This window comes from Vicugna pacos, chromosome 11, assembly GCF_048564905.1.
Source record: "Vicugna pacos chromosome 11, VicPac4, whole genome shotgun sequence".
Lineage (NCBI taxonomy): Eukaryota > Metazoa > Chordata > Mammalia > Artiodactyla > Camelidae > Vicugna > Vicugna pacos.
In genome coordinates, this window is record NC_132997.1 from 72395803 (window position 1) to 72413590 (window position 17788).

At 38.6% G+C, this 17788-nt stretch overlaps 2 protein-coding genes across 3 annotated transcripts in view; both read left to right on the forward strand.

Moving 5' to 3' along the window:
• The window catches only part of LOC140699372 (cytochrome P450 2C28-like), a 72531-nt gene extending 57561 nt beyond the window's left edge, over positions 1–14970 (forward strand). Inside the window, exon 7 of one of the 2 annotated variants that reach the window (XM_072971669.1) lies at positions 14928–14970. The gene's annotated coding sequence lies outside the window, so the exon portion shown is untranslated. Of the gene's footprint in view, positions 1–1244; positions 2039–14927 lie in introns of those variants that run through there. The other variant, XM_072971667.1, reaches the window with a different exon arrangement.
• LOC102533247 (cytochrome P450 2C18-like) overlaps positions 5629–17788 on the forward strand; it is a 65786-nt gene continuing 53626 nt past the window's right edge. Inside the window, exons 1-3 of the mRNA XM_031682404.2 lie at positions 5629–5846; positions 14918–15074; positions 15222–15371. Of these exons, the coding sequence (XP_031538264.2) occupies positions 5682–5846; positions 14918–15074; positions 15222–15371 (472 nt within the window). The 5' untranslated portion in view covers positions 5629–5681. The remainder of the gene's footprint in view (positions 5847–14917; positions 15075–15221; positions 15372–17788) is intronic.

Sequence of the window (17788 nt, forward strand, 5' to 3'; positions counted from 1 at the left end):
GCACCCCAATGTTCATAGCAGCATTACTTACAATAGCCAAGACATGGAACAGCCTAAATGTCCATCAATAGCTGACTGGATAAAGAAGATGTATATTTATACAATGGAATACTATTCAGCCATATAAACGGACAACATAACGCCATTTGCAGCAGCTTGGATGTTCCTGGAGAATGTCATTCTAAGTGAAGTAAGCTAGAAGGAGAAAGAAAAATACCATATGAGATTGCTCATATGTGGAATCTAAAAAAAAAACCAAAACATAAATACAAAACAGAAACATACCCATAGACATAGAATACAAACTTGTGGTTGCCAAGGGGGTGGCAAGGGACAGTCTGGGATTTCAAAGTTGTAGAATAGATAAACAAGATTATACTGTATAGCACAGGGAGATATATACAAGATCCTATGGTAGCTCACAGTGAAAAGAAAGTGACAATATATGTATGTTCATGTATAACTGAAAAATTGTGCTCTACACTGGAATTTGACACAATGTTGTAAAATGACTATAACTCAATAAAAAATGTAAAAAAAAAAAGAAAAATAAGACAAAAATAATATTTATTTTTACTTTGGATGCAGAGAATGAGAGGGTTAGGTCAGACTGTTAGAAGGATCATTGCAGATTCTAAAGAATGGAATATAAAAATATTTTAAGATCAAGAAAAAAATAAATAAAAAAAACTCTCTGTTTTCAGATAATATATCTATCTAGGTAGGAAATCCCCCAAACTGAACCCCTTCCCCACCAAAAATCCTCCTAGAGTTAATCAACAATTGCAGCAAGGTTGTAGGATCCATTTTTTGTGTAATAGTCAATTGGTATTCTGTATATCAGCAATGAACAATTGGGGTTTGAAATTTAAATCAGTATTATTTACCTTAACAGAAAAATGAAATACTTAGATATAAAACTGGACAAAATATATATACATGATCTATATGAAGAAACCCACAAACCTCTGATTAAAGAAACCAAACATCTAAATAAATGGAGAGCTGTTCCGTTTCCATGGATAGGAAGACTTAATATTGCCAAGTTGTCAGTTCTCAATTTGAACTATAGATTCAATGCAATCGAATAAAAATTCTTTCAAGTTTTTTTTAGATATTGACATTTTGATTCTAAGTTTAACAGGGAGAAGTGAACATCCCAAAATCATCAATTAAATATTGAAGGAGAATTATAAAGTCAGGGTACTGATTCTTTCTTACCTCAAGTTTTTTTTTTAATAAAGCTACAGTAATAAAAAAAAAACCTACAGTAATGAAAACATGTGGTATTCATGGAAGAATAAGCAAATGGAGCAGTGAACCAAAACAGCCCAGAAATAGATCCAGACAAATATAGTCAACTGATGTTTGAGAAAGGAGCATCGGCAATACAATGGATAAAAGGTAGGCCTTTCAAGAAAAGGTAATCCTTTCAAGAAATGTTTATGAAACAACCGAACATCTACTTGCAAAAAAAGAAAAGAAAAAATCTACACACAGATCTTAACTGCCTTTACAAAAATTAACTTAAAATGGATCCCAGAACTACATGTAGAATGCAAAATATCAAAACTCTTAGAAAATAAACTGATAAAAAATATAGATTACATTGAGCCTGTTCATGACTTTTTAAATATATCACCAAAGCATAATCTATTTTAAAAAGGAACCCTCCTATACTGTTAGTGGGAATATAATTTGGTGCCCCATTATGGAAAACAGTAAGGAGATTCCTCAAAAAACTAAAAATAGACTTACCATATGATCCAGCAATTCCACTCCTGGGTATATATCCAGAAGAAACTAATTCAAAAAGATGCATGCATCCCAATATTCATAGTATATACAATAGCCAAGACATGGAACCAACCTAGATGTCCATCAACAGAAGACTGGGTAAAGAAACTGTGGTGTGTGTGTAAAATATATATATATAATGGAATACTACTCAGCCATAAAACAGAATAAAATTTGCAGCAACATGGATAGACCTGGAAATTGTCATTTTAAGTGAAGTAAGCCAAAATGAGAAAGAATAATACCATATGATATTACTTATATGTGGAATCTAAAAAAAAAGACATAAATGAACTTATTTACAAAACAGAAACAGACTTGCAAACAAAGAAAACAAACTTATGGTTACCAGGAGGGAAAGGGGATCGACAGAGAGAAATTGGAAATTTTAGATTTTCAGATGCTAAGTACTATATGTAAAATAGATAACAAGTTTATACTGTGTAGCACAGGGAACCATATTCAGTATCTTATGGTAACCTATAATGAAAAAGAATATGAAAAGGAATATATCTATGTATATGTGTCACTGAAATATGTGTACACCAGAAATTGACACAATATTGTAAACTAACTGTACTTCAACTAAAAAAATTTTTAAATAAAAATAAAATAAAATTGCTTCAGAAAAATAATAAAATATTTAGAAATAAACCTGACCAAGGATGTGAAAGACTTATAGCTGAGAGTTATAAAACATAGATGAAGGAAATTAAAGATGATTTAAAGAAATGGAAAGATATCCCATGCTCTTGGATTGGAATAATTAATATTGTTGCAGTAGCCATAGTACCCAAAGCAATCTACAGATTTAATGCAATCCCTATCAAATTACACAGGACATTTGCAGATACTAACTACTATATATAAAATAGATAAACAGCAAGGTCCTGTATAGCACAGGGTACTATATTCAATACCTTGTAACAGCTTATTGTGAAAAGGAAAAATATATATATATATAAAACTGAATCACTGTGCTGTACACCAGAAACTTACACAGCATTGTATTCTGACTATACTTCAATTTTAAAAGAAAGAAATGAGCTTCATCAGAAGGAAAGTGGAGTAAAGCAGGGACACTCTTTTCTCAAGGAATAAAAGTGTTGGCTCTAAAGAAAGTGATGGCATTTACTTTACCTAAAGTAAGCTGGTTGGCTCTTTTAGATTTTAGAGCTCTGTGACAGTGGTAGCAAATTACTGCTTCTCTTTGTTCTAAATAAAGGTTACATTGAGTCTTGGACTCACTCAAGTTTAAAGATTATAAAACTAAACTCTTTGATCACCATTTTAATCAACTGATACTGTAACTATTAACTAAATCAATAAATTTGGAAATTCACTGACTAGCATGAGTGAGAAAACATTGGATCATAAAGCACATTCAGCAGATGTGGTGACCCTGGTGAACTGAATGATTCAGGAGATGTAAGTCCCAGTCTCAGCTCTACCACCTACTGTGTCCTTAACACAAGTACTGAATCTCCAAGGCCCAGTTTCCTCATCCATAAATGGAAATAATTTTACCTTACTCAAAGGAAATTGAGAGACTTTTCAAAAGAGATATCATGGGTTTGAAAATTCTCTGTTACATGAGGAATAAAACATGAATCCATGTAAATATGGGGAATAAAATATTTTGTAATTAGGTCTTGACAAAATCTTATTTTTCCTTACTAAAAGAGCTTAGAAATAACTTCACTAATCAGTTTAGAACAAATAGGATGATATCTTTGTAGAATACATGTTTTGTAAAGCATTGTCATTAGTGATGTGTATCATTCCAGTCGTATTTAGATTCTCATCATCACTAAATGTCATCTGTCAGGTCTGCTTGTTGTGATGGTTCTGTGAGGTAGGTTAGTTTATTGAAGTCCTTGTCCCCCATGCTTCACTGAATCCACACCTGTTCTGTGTAAAATCTCTCTTTTTTGCTATTGATGACACATTGAATTTATAATGGAGTAACTACAGTTCAGGCCTATAGAAGTGGAGTCAGGTGGCCATTGAGGATCTGGTCTCAGGCATGTCTCTGCACCAGTGAGAACATGAACTTTCTTTGACCTGTACCAGACCCAAGGACACCACCAGGCATATTCAGAACTACACCTGCCAGCTGCATTCTCTGGTCTCAAAGTCTTCTCCTGGTAACTATGCAACCATTTTGGAACCCAGCCATTCCTTACTTAACAGGAACCCTTACTTGCCAGCTCCACATATAACTTTTGATAAACAACTCATGTAACTAACTGTAACCTTGCAGTTTTCCCATTTAGAAGCCTCCACAATTTTGTAGTCCAGTGGAACACAATTCAGGTTCTTCTCAAGTCTGTATATTCCAGTCTGCAGTCCTAACAAACCCGCAATAAACATGTTTTATTTATTTATTAAGGTGTTTAAACACTTGAAGCAATCGGGTCTCCATTTTCTAAAATTTTGGTCAACACAGTATATACTTCATTCCATTATTTCTGACAGTTGGAGGTTCCAAAAGATGACAGAAGCAACTGTGTCTGGAGGCAACTGGGAGGTTTGAGCCACAGTTTCTTGAGCCTTCCACACTAAATTCTTGTGGTTGGCTCTCCCCTCAGCTACCTGAGCAAGTTTTACCTCTGCAGTGATGGAGAGCGGTGAATCCCTGGCATTTATTCCTTCTCTTGAGAATCTATGACCCTTTTATACTTGGAGTTTTGAAATCAGCTGGTAGAGTCCTTAAGTTCAGAATTGAAGTTCTCAATGATGCAGAAACATGTCAGAAACCACATTCATAATGACCATCTGGATTCATTTTGGATCCCTGAACCATAGTTACTCCACCTTGATTTATAAATGATCTTAGAAATGTCATCACTGTTTTATGTATGGGCACATGTAATGTTCGTGAAACAGCCTGGGACCTGGGACCCTTTACTGCAGTGCTTGCACCTAGACAAACATCTCTTCGAGCAACACAATACAATGAAACTATAAAAGACTGAAAGTAACTGCATATACTTATAACTGCATAATTGCAGTCAGGGCAATTATGAACAATAAGATACATAAAGGCAAAAACCCAGCTACCGGTTCAGAGATGCCAGGAGCAAAAGCACGGTATACTACACATGACTCCTGCACACAGAACCACCGAGGAGATGGGTAGGCCACCTAAGTCACCCCTCTGGCTCAACCCACTGTCCGCCCCTACCCTCACCTTGCTTAAGGAGCCAGCTTGCCCCTCCTTGGGAAGTGAGCAAGGGAACCAGCTTCTTGTTCTTGCTCCCTTGTTCTGCAGCACAAGTCCCAATAAAGCCTTGCCTGAATTTCTTGTCTGGCCTCATATCAACTTCTGTTGATTAAACGGTCCAAGAACCTGAGTCTGTAACCTTAGTACAGTGAATTAAAATACTTTAACATCTTTCATTTTCAAGGGCAAAGTAACCAAGTGTTAGATATAGCATTGGAAAATAAACTTTGTAGAATAAATAACAGAGGCATACAAAACACTGTTGTCCTCAAAATCATACATTCCCAACTGGTCATTGATTTGAATCCAGAGTTATGAGCCTTTTTTGGTATCAAATTATTTATGTCAGTGATTCTCAATCCTGGCTGCACAGTGAAACCACTTCTTTAAAAATTATTAGTACCTACACCACAGCCCAGTACAGTTAAGCAAGAATCTTCAGAGAGCTGTTACTGAACACAGAGAAAACAAGACTAAAGGACACTTTCTTTTCGTTAACAGTGGGACAAAGTCCACACAGAATAGCATACAAAGTGGGTGTAACTGATTGGTGTCTCCTTATACCTCAGAGGCGCAGGCTGAATTAGCAGGGGCTGTTATAAAAGCATTAGATTTCAGGCCCACAGCTGTCTCAGAATAGGAGGGGGAGGAGGTGTTCATGGATCCAGTTGTGGTCCTGGTGCTCTGTCTCTCCTGTTTGCTTCTTTCACTCTGGATACAGAGCTCTCGGAATGGGAAGCTCCTGCCTGGCCCCACTCCTCTCCCAATTCTTGGAAACATTCTACAATTAGATGTTAAGAACATCAGCAAATCCTTGAGCAATGTAAGTAGGTTTTATGCTCCTCCAGTGTCTTTTAAAGGGTAAGTAAATTCAGTTCAGTTTTAAAAATAATACATATTCCTATGGGCACACAGTCAAAATAGGTCATTATGTAGGAAATTATCCCAGCAAATTTTGATATTTCTATTGCTGTTTCAGGTATGTCATTATCATAAAAACAGAACAAAATAGTGTGTTTTGTGGGTATAGAAACCTTTGGGTCTTCTTAGGGTCTTTGTATTTCTACCTCTTCCCCTTTTTATGGATGGGAAACACCATAGTTGGCAAAGAATGACTCCTGTCCATTGTGCCCTTTGCTAACTCTGTGTTTCATTTTATTGTCTTTGAGATAAGTTGTGGAATAATAATGGTAATGTGAATGATTCTTTATAGAAATGCGATTTGTATCTTTAGAAGATGCAGTTACTTACTGCCCTCAGGGTATGGACCAGTTTTGTGTTTGTTAAGAATCTCACTTTCTGCATCCTTGATGGCATATGTTTTTTTTTTACATTTTTTATTGATTCATAATCATTTTACAGTGTTGTGTCAAATTCCAGTGTTCAGCACAATTTTTCAGTCATTCATGGACATATACACACTCATTGTCACATTTTTTTCTCTGTGAGTTATCATAACATTTTGTGTATATTTCCCTGTGCTATACAGTGTAATCTTGTTTATCTATTCTACAATTTTGAAACCCCAGTCTATCCCTTCCCACCCTCTAACCTCCCCCCCCCCGGTAACCACAAGTCTGTATTCTCTGTCCATGAGTCTATTTCTGTCCTGTATTTATGCTTTGTTTTTGTTTGTTTTTGTTTTTTAGATTCCACATATGAGCGATCTCATATGGTATTTTTCTTTCTCTTTCTGGCTTACTTCACTTAGAATGACATTCTCTAGGATCATCCATGTTGCTGCAAATGGCATTATGTTGTCGGTTTTTATGGCTGAGTAGTATTCCATTGTATAAATATACCACTTCTTCTTTATCCAGTCACCTGTTGATGGACATTTAGGTTGTTTCCATGTTTTGGCTATTGTAAATAGTGCTGCTATGAACATTGGAGTGCAGGTGTCATCTTGAAGTAGATTTCCTTCTGGGTACAAGCCCAGGAGTGGGATTCCTGGGTCATATGGTAAGTCTATTCCTAGTCTTTTGAGGAATCTCCACACTGTTTTCCATAGTGGCTGCACCAAACTGCATTCCCACCAGCAGTGTAGGAGGGTTCCCCTTTCTCCACAGCCTCTCCAGCATTTGTCATTTGTGGATTTTTGAATGACGGCCATTCTGACTGGTGTGAGGTGATACCTCATTGTAGTTTTGATTTGCATTTCTCTGATAATTAGTGATATTGAACATTTTTTCATGTGCTTTTTGATCATTTGTATGTCTTCCTTGGAGAGTTGCTTGTTTAGGTCTTCTGCCTATTTTTGGATTGGGTTGTATATTTTTTTCTTATTGAGTCGTATAAGCTGCTTATATATTTTGGAGACCAAGCCTTTGTCGGTTTCACTTGCAAAAATTTTCTCCCATTCCGTAGGTTTTCTTCTTGTTTTATTTCTGTTTTCCTTTGCTCTGCAGAAGCTTGTAAGTTTCATTAGGTCCCATTTGTTTATTCTTGCTTTTATTTCTTCTAGGAGAAAATTTTTGAAATATATGTCAGATAATGTTTTGCCTATGTTTTCCTCTAGGAGGTTTATTGTATCTTGTCTTATGTTTAAGTCTTTAATCCATTTTGAGTTGATTTTTGTATATGGTGTAAGGGTGTGTTGTAGCTTCATTGCTTTACATGCTGCTGTCCAGTTTTCCCAACACCATTTGCTGAAGAGACTGTCTTTATTCCATTGTATATTCTTGCCTCCTTTGTCAAAGATGAGTTGACCAAAAGTTTGTGGGTTCATTTCTGGGCTCTCTATTCTGTTCCATTGGTCTATATGTCTGTTTTGGTACCAATACCATGCTGTCTTGATGACTGTAGCTCTGTAGTATTGTCTGAAGTCTGGGAGAGTTATTCCTCCAGCCTCATTCTTTCTCTTCAGTAATGCTTTGGCAATTCTAGGTCTTTGATGGTTCCATATAAATTTTATTATGATTTGTTCTAGTTCTGTGAAATATGTCCTGGGTAATTGGATAGGGATTGCATTAAATCTGTAGATTGCCTTGGGCAGTGTGACCATTTTAACAATATTGATTCTTCCAATCCAAGAGCATGAAATATCTTTCCATTTTTTAAAGTCTTCTTTAATTTCCTTTATCAATGGTTTATAGTTTTCTGTGTATAATTCTTTCACCTCCTTGGTTAGATTTATTCCCAGATATTTTATTACTTTGGGTGCTATTTTAAAGGGGATTGTTTCTTTACTTTCTTTTTCTGTTGATTTATCGTTAGTGTAAAGAAAGGCAACTGATTTTTGAACATTAATTTTGTAACCTGCTACCTTGCTGAATTCTTCGATCAGCTCTAGTAGCTTTTGTGTGGACCTTTTAGGGTTTTCTATATATAGTAACATGTCGTCAGCATATAATGACACTTTTACCTCTTCTTTTCCAATTTGGATCCCTTTTATTTCTTTCTCTTGCCTGATTGCTGTGGCTAGGACTTCCAGGACTATGTTGAATAGGAGTGGTGATAGTGGGCATCCTTGTCTTGTCCCAGATTTTAGTGGGAAGCTTTTGAGTTTTTCACCGTTGAGAACTATGCTGGCTATAGGTTTGTCATATATAGCTTTTATTATGTTGAGATATGTTCCCTCTATACCCACTTTGGCGAGAGTTTTTATCATAAATGGGTGTTGAATTTTATCAAATGCTTTTTCTGCATCGATTGAGATGATCATGTGGTTTTTGTCCTTTCTCTTGTTGATGTGATGTATTACATTGATTGATTTGCGTATATTGAACCAGCCTTGTGTCCCTGGGGTGAACCCCACTTGGTCATGATGTATAATCTTTTTTATGTGTTGTTGGATACTATTTGCTAAAATTTTGGTGAGGATTTTGGCGTCTATGTTCATCAGTGATATTGGCCTATAATTCTGTTTTTTTGTAGTGTCTTTGCCTGGTTTTGGCATCAGGGTGATGGTGGCTTCATAGAATGAGTTTGGGAGTGTTCCCTCCTTTTCAATCGTCTGGAAGAGTTTGAGAAGGACTGGTATGAGTTCTTCTTTGTATGTTTGGTAGGATTCCCCGGTGAAGCCGTCCGGTCCTGGACTTTTATTTGTAGGGAGGTTTTTAATTGCTATTTCTATTTCCTTTCTAGTGATCGGATTGTTCAAGTGTTCAGTTTCTTCTTGATTCAGTTTTGGTGGACAGTATGTTTCCAGAAACTTGTCCATCTCCTCTAGGTTATCCAGTTTGGTTCCATAGAGTTTTTCATAATATTCTGGTATGATATTCTGTATTTCTATTTTGTTTGTTGTAATTTCTCCATTTTCCTTTCTTATTTTGCTAATTTGTGCTCTCTCTTTTTTCTTCTTTGTGAGTTTGGCCAGAGGTTTGTCGATTTTATTTACTTTTTCAAAAAACCAGCTTTTGGTTTGGTTGATTTTTTCTATGGTCTTGTTAATCTCTATTGTATTTAATTCCTCTCTGATCTTTGTTATTTCCTTCCTTCTGCTGCTTTTTGGGGCTTTTTGTTCTTCTTTTTCTAATTGATTCAGGTGGTGGGTTAACTTGTTTATTTGAGATTGTTCTTTTTTGAGGAAGGCCTGTATCGCTATAAACTTCCCTCTTAGCACTGCCTTTGCTGTGTCCCATAGGTTTTGAGTGGTTGTGCTTTCATTATCATTTGTCTCAAGGTATTTTTTAATTTCAGCTTTGATTTCCTCATTGATCCATTGTTTTTTCAATAACATATTGTTTAATCTCCATGCTTTCCTTTTTTTCTCCTTTGTTTCTCTGTTGTTGATTTCCAGTTTCATGGCATTGTGGTCAGTAAAGATGCTTGAGATAATTTCTATCTTCTTAAATTTGCTGAGGTTTCTTTTGTGTCCAAGTACATGATCGATCCTGGAAAATGTTCCATGTGCACTTGAAAAGAATGTATATTCTATTTTTTGGGGGTGTAATGCTCTGAAAATATCCACCAAATCTAGTTTTTCTATTGTAGTATTTAATTTCTCTGTTGCCTTGTTTATTTTCTGTCTGGAAGATCTGTCTAGTGATGATAATGCAGTGTTAAAATCTCCAACTATGATTGTATTCCCATCAATATCGCCCTTTATCTCTGTTAGTAATTCTTGTATGTACTTAGGTGCTCCTATATTGGGTGCATATATATTAACAAGTGTAATGTCTTCATCTTGTATCACTCCTTTAATCATTATAAAATGTCCCTCTTTATCTTTCTTTATGGCCTTTGTTTTAAAGTCTATTTTGTCCTAAATCAGTACTGCAACACCCGCTTTTTTGGCTTTTCCATTTGCATGGAATATCCTTTTCCATCCTTTCACTCTCAATCTATATGTGTCCTTCTCCCTAAAGTGGGTCTCTTGTATGCAGCATATTGAAGGTTCTTGCTTTATTATCCAGTCTGCCACTCTATGTCTTTTGGCTGGAGCATTTAGTCCATTAACATTTACAGTAATTAATGATAGATGTGTGTTTATTGCCATTTTGAACTTATCTTTGCCGTTGAATTGGTATATCCTCTTTGTTCCTTTCTTCTTCGTTTTGTGGTTTGGTAATTTTCCTTTGTATTATCATGGATTTTATTTAATTTTTGTGACTCCCTTGTAAATTTTTGACTTGTGGTTACCCTTTTTTGTAAATCTATTAACCTATACCCGTTTTTAATAAACTGATAATAACATGATCTCAAACCCATCCTAGTGTTAAAAAAATTTTAAAAAAGAAAGAAAAAAAATTCTATATTTCCCTGCCTCCCTCTCCCACTCTCAGTGATTTGTATGTCTTCTTTTATAATTTCGTGTTTTCTTTATTTGTAATTCATGAGTTATCACCTTTCCAGTTGTACGTTTCTCATTTGTGTAGCATCCTGCTGCTTTTCTATTTAGAATAGCCCTTTCAATATTTCTTTCAGCATGGGTTTAATGTTGCTAAACTCCTGCAGCTTTTTTTTGTCTGTGAAACTCTTTATTTCTCCTTCTATCCTAAAGGATAGCCTTGCTGGATAAAGTATCCTAGGCTGCATCTTTTTTTCATTCACGGCTTTGAATATATCTTGCCACTCCCTTCTGGCCTGTAGTGTTTGTGTAGAGAAATCAGCTGAGAGCCTTATGGGGGTTCCCTTGTAGTTCACTCTTTGCTTTTCTCTTGCTGCCTTTAGAATCATTTCTTTATCCTTGACTCTGGCCATCTTGATTATGATATGTCTTGGTGTGGGTCTATTTGGGTTCTTCCTGTTTGGGACCCTCTGAGCTTCCTGTACTTGTATATCTGATTCCTTCTTGAAGTTTGGGAAGTTTTCAGTCATGATTTCTTCAAAAACCTTTTCAATCCCCTTTGATCCTTCTTCCCCTTCTGGGACCCCTATTATGCGAAGATTGGGACGCTTTATATTATCCCATAGGTCCCTTATGCTATTATCATTATTTTTTATTTGCTTATCTTGTAGTTCTTCTGATTGGGTGCTTTCTGTTGCCCTGTCTTCTAGATCACTAATTCGTTCCTCTGCATTAACTAGTCGGCTTTGCACAGCTGTTAGATCATTCCTCATCTCTGTCAATGAGTTTACCCATTTTGCTTGGCCCTTCTTTATAGCTTCAATTTCATTTTTGACATATTTTATTTCTCTAAGCATTATCTCTTTTAATTCTTTCAGCAATTTGATCACTCCTTTTTTGAAATCTTCATCTTGTAGGCTATCGATGTCTATTTCATTGAGCTTTCTTTTAGGGGATTCCTCTTGTTCTTTTAATTGGGAAAGATTTCTCTGCTTCTTCATCTTGCTCATACCTCTCTGGCACTGTGGTTTATGGAGTATCAGTTGTCTATTTTGGATCTTAAGGATTTTATCTATCTAATGCCTATTTAGGAATAGAACTTAGGAAAAAAAAGAAAAAAGAAAAAAAAGAGAAAAAAATAAGAGAGAGAGAGAGAGAAAGATTTTTAAAAGAAGGGAGAAAGAGGGTTTGATAACAATGTATAATGAATAATAGAAAAGCGGGTTGAAGCAGAGTATTAATCGGGTGGAGACGTCCTTTTAAAACCTTTAAAAAAAAAAAGGGGGTGGGGAGATGAATATGTGTTTGAAGCCTGTGTCTAATCAATAACAGGACATCAAAACCCAAGAGAAATAGAAATGAATTAAGAAGTAAAAATTAAGAGAGTAATTGAAAATAGAACAGGTAAAAAGGACACATTAAAAAACAAAAACAAAAACAAAAAAAACAAAAAACAAAACAAACAAAAAAAAAAAGGGGGTTGTCGGTGTTCTCCTGGAGTCTGTGTGCTTTTAATGTGATGTCCTTCTGTCTTCGTCCTGTTTTGGAAGCTCAGCTTGTTTTCAGAGGTCCTCCTTTGGCGCCCTCTTCTGTGGTGCTCCCAGCACCTGTCGGCAAGCAGATCGCGCCTCCTCCTAACACGGGGTCACATGCAGCTCTCCTCTGCTGCGGGCGGGTGGGTCACTGCCCCTCCAGATACTGCAGTCAGATGTTGCAGACTGGCCAGGCAGGAGGGCGGGTCGTGCCCCCTCCCAGCACCTCGGTCAGGGTTTGTGTTCCTGCCCAACAGGCGGGGGGGCTGCTCTCCCCCGCCTGCGCCGCCGGTAGCTCCGCTGCTCTGTGCGGCTGCGCACTCTGCGCCGGCGCTCTGCCCTGGCCGGCGGTCCGCCCTGGTCGGCGCTTCGCCCTCGTCGCGCTCCGCGGGTGGGCCCGGGGAAGACGGAGGGGCAGCCTCGTCCCTGCTCCGAGCCAAGACCCAGCTGCCTGTCTGTCTTTGTGGAGCAAGTTCTCTGAGGAACCAGGCTGGAAGGATCCTATCTGCCCCGGGCTGTAGGCTCGTCTCAGTCTGGCCCTTGAGGCTGCTAAGCCCTTCTGTGCGGACGCAGGTTTTGCCTCTGCCCCCGCCTGGGTGCTCAGCGCCGGAGAATATGGCGGCTCTGCCTGGGCCCTGCCCCTCTTCCCCTGAAAAGTTTCTGCGGGTTTTCAGAGATGGGGGTATGCACCCTCCCCCCGAGAGCACATCAACCTTGCTGTTTTATGGAGGGCCCAGGTTGTTCTGTCCTGTACACCCACAGCCTCGGTGCCCAGCCCCTTGCAGTCCCCCGGGGCTGCCTCCGTGCAGCCGCCGCAGTCCTCCGCCCGGCTTGTGCAGCCTGGCCCTGCCCGCCGCTGCCGGCCCGCGTCTCAGGCTGGGTGTCTGGGGGACGCTCTGAGCCCGTTTAACTTAGTTTTGTCAGACAAGGGCTGCTCTGTACAGATCCGAGCCTCGGAGGCTCCCCCTCCGTCCCGCTGGCCTCTCAGTTGGAGAGGGGAGACCCAGCGAGCGAGCGCCAGTCCTCCTCTGCCTCTCCCTCCCCGCGGGACCCGTCCTGCACTGCTTTGCCTTTTGTTCTTTCTTTTTTCCTTTTCTCCTACCAGATTTTTGGCGTCTTTATCTTTTGAAGAGGGCGATGATCTGTTGGAGTTCCGCAGGTGCTCTGGTTGGCTGAGTGGGTCTGTAGATGTGGGTCTTGGTGTATTTGTGGGAGAGGGTGACTTACAAGCGTCCTTCTACTCCGCCATCTTGCCCGGAAGCCCGATGGCATATGTTTTGATTCTTTGAACTGGTTGTAAATCCCACTAGTTCCCTCATTTATGAGTTAAAGGAAATCATTGACACGTGTGTTAATATTTGTGTGAGTTGTGATTTTCCCCTTTTGCTGGCCAAATCTTTGTGTAACTTCGCATATGCGTATTCCTACTCTCTTGGGTCTTTTGTTACTGTTATATTTTTTCTTTTATAGCCCCATGTGATAACCTTGCATTATAGTATTCTCACTCCTGGTACAGGATTTGACCTTGTCTTTACCCCTGCTGCTTTATACAGTGCTTTGGCATGCTGTCAGGCACTTGTGTTGATTGAGATGTGGGGGGAGGATGGAATCTTGAGCTCTCCAGGTTTCTGGATTCAAGGACGAGGGGGCACATCTTCCTCAAAATAATAAAAGTGGCAAAAGCGGTGAATGTTGCTTCTTTTCTTTGTTCCACAGCCACTTGCTGTGATTTGGGGTTGAAGGTAGTTGGTAAGTGAAGTGTTTTGTGATTAGAGATCTCCTTTTAGATATTATCTACTGTATAAACTGTATGTTTTGTTCAGATGGCCATGAAAGTAGAACTTTTCTGAAGAGGCAAATTGTGCCCCACGTTAAGGAAACAGCCTGGGATCAGGACCAGCATGAGTGAATGGAAGAGAGGAGCAATCAGTCAGGGCCCAACTGGTGGTAAAAGCGTTCACATGGACTCTGCATGAAGCTGCCATTTGTACCCTATGAAGGCTACAGGATGGAAGATACTGTTGTTCCATGAGACGCTACATGTCCTGCACGGCCTCTATGATGCTTGATCTCTTTCTGTGTTAGAAATACCAGCGGATCTCAGACTAGGCTGGGCATTAGAATTATCTGAATTTATTTTTTTAAACACAGAATTATAGTATACATCATAGGGCGAGGGAATCAGAATTCTCATCACTGCTACAGGTGATTCTGAAGAAGTCATTTGGGTGTTAATCCAAAGTTGGGCCTTGAGGATTGATGTATTGATCAAGGATTAGAGGTTGAATAAGAGTTTCAAATTTGAATCCTCTATATAGTAGCCATGGAACGCTGGAAGTGAATTGGAATTCCCTGACCTCAGTTTATTTATAAGTGGGACAAGTAAACCTGCTAAAGGTGCTAATATAAGGATCGATTGTAATCTGTGTACTAATCACTCTGGCCATTGCCTGGGACATCGCAAGTGGGCTCTCTAACAATCACCATCATACTTATGTATTAAGTTCAGAAATATTTTAGGTTGTCTGTGGTAGAATAAAACCACAGAAGTAGGATGATAATACATTCCACGTCAGGCACAGTATATTATCGAATATTGACTTTTCTTCTTCCATGCATCTTCATTCCTAGCTCTCAAAAGTCTATGGCCCTGTGTTCACTGTGTATTTTGGCATGAAGCCCACGGTGTATGGATATGAAGCAGTGAAGGAAGCTCTGATTGATCTGGGAGAGGAGTTTTCTGGAAGAGGCAGTTTCCCAGTGATTGAAAGAATTAATAAAGGACTTGGTAAGTGTGTTTGTGTTCAGGTTCAGCACTGGTAATGGAGGTGGGGAGGGTGGAAAACAGGAATTTGAAGAGCCTCTCCTGCCAAGTGTCAGCTCACTCTTGCTTCCCTAGGACCTCCCTCCTAGTCTCTGTTTCCTTTCCTGGTAGGAATCCTCTTCAGCAATGGAAAGAGATGGAAGGAGATCCGTCACTTCTCCCTCATGACCCTGCGGAATTTCGGGATGGGGAAGAAGAGCATTGAGGACCGTATTCAAGAAGAAGCCTGCTGTCTCGTGAAGGAGTTGAGAAAAACCAATGGTGGGTGATTCTGTACTCTGTAACTCTGACCTTAACAGACTGCTCTCTCCTCCAGTGATGTCCTCAGAACATTTCAGGGGCAGCCACATCTTCCATATGGGTATGGAGGAGGGAGGGTGTGAAGAAGAGAGAACCACGGGGGCTTTTGTGTGTTTGTGCTTGTTGTGTGTGTACCCCATGATAGTGCGCAGTGTGGGTATGAAGGTCATTTGCTCCTACTGTCTCCTGAACGTTGTTTTCCCATCAGAAATCACAAGGAATACTTTTGAGTCACTTCCTGAGTGAGTAGAGAACAATTTTTTTTACAGTATAAATGAGAATTATATATTCCAGAGCATTTCACCAGGGAATACTTGTTCAGTGGACATGGTAGGAATGACACACCCTTACAAAGCATGAAACAAGTGACATGTGCCTTCATTTAATTGGGCTATATTTATATGTTCCGTCTCACAGACATGTCTCAGAGTTACTTCCAGGGCTCAGGCCTACAAATACTAATGCCATTTGTGGTTTTAATTATTTAGGTATATCTTAATGTAATTATCACCAATAGAGATTTCTCTGTAAAGACAGCACTATTTAAAAAATACCAGCATTCATTGTTTCCTGTTAACTCAGAAGTCACTGGACTGATTTATATATTTTGAATAAAAATTTGCTATGTCATAATTCTGCAAAATGCCAAGTTATAAAATGTTTTATTTAACTAGATTTGAACATTGTCAACACCTGCTTACCCTGTTTTCTCTAGGTAGAATTTGGCTCTCTTCAGTTTGCCATCTTTGCCCCATCTTTATTGAATTTTGGTAATAAATGTGTGGTAATTATTTACCTCCCATTGCCAGGTGTAATAACTTGTAAAGTGTTTGTCACAATGACTCTGATTTTCAGCTCATATTACAACCTACCCTGTTTTTAAATTCTTCCATATTAAGTGAAAGGAAAGACAAAATCAGATTGTATGTATCACAAATACATAAAGAAATACCAAAGGCCTTCTAAGACACCCTCTACCAATCCAGTGAAAATAAAAGTTGTTTTAACACTTCAAGCCCTGGAATTTAAGAGCCTGGGATAGAAGACACAAACTACACGTGTTTCTTTTATTCTAACTTTTACCATTTCTTCCCAGCACTTTTTGAAAATTTATAGTAAAAAAATACATATAACATGAGGTCTACCCTCCTAACAAATTATTAAGTGAACAGTATAGTATTGAGTATTGTTAACTGTAATCACAGTGTTGGACAGCAGGCCTCTAGGACTTTTCATCTTGCATGACTGGTACTCTACATCCACTGAACTGGGAATCTCTGTTAGGGAACCAAAAGGCATTCACTTCTTGATGAGTTTTTAATCAGGAACAACACCAAGAGTAATTGTTAAAGTGAAGTTTTAATTTGCAGCAAATAAGGAGACCACGGGGAGTCATTTCTCAAAGCCGTGGCTGCTTCAACATGGAAAGATTAGTAGTTTTATTGCGGTTTGGGGGCATATTTCTTCACACATCACATAGTATGTTAGCGGGGCTTGAGCTCTGCCTGGGGAGGAGAATTTAACATTCAAATGAAGCAAAGGTAACTTCTGCACGATTTTTGGTTTGTCTGCTCAGGCTCTAGTCTTGTGGTTGGGCCCAAGCTGGTTTGAGCTGTTTTTTGAAAATGTATCTCTACCTGGAACCCTCCAAACCTTGAAAAAACAACTGAAAACCACCACCATCACTAACACTGGGTATTTCCAAATGAGTTCCCTAGGATCACAGTGAGGTTTCTAGATCTCATTCTTTGCCTGAGGTGCTCAAGGCCAGGGGTGACTGGTGACATATCCATTTCCTCTTCCTCAGACCCTGGAAACTAGCATTCTATTTTCTGTTTCTATCAGTTTGACTGCTGTAGATAACTCATATGTAAGTGAAATCATGCAACATTTGTTCTTCTGTGATCATGTTTTTTTTCACTTAGCACACGGTTCTCAAGGTTCATCCGTGCTGTAGCGTATGACCAGATTTCTTTCATTTTTATAGCTGAATAATATTTCAGTGTATGCATTTATCACATTTTCTTCTTTTTTAACAGCTTTATCTAGCTTGACATTTTAAGTCATATTGTACATCATCTAGTAAAGCACAGAGGTTCCATGATTTGAGGGTTCAGAAAAATTCTAACATAAATATAATTTATTCATGCAACTGATACCATGAGATTGCATTTGATTACTGTCTGGATATATCCTCTCTTATGTACCTATATTCTTAACATTCATTAATAGGAAATAGTTTTATAGTAAAGCCTCTTTAACTTTGGGTGGCAAAACTTTTAGCATTATCAGACCATTATATTCAAGTTATCTGACTCTGAGCCATGCAATTGTAATTATTCTTCCATTTGTGTGTTCCCCACCTGTGGGCATGGGAC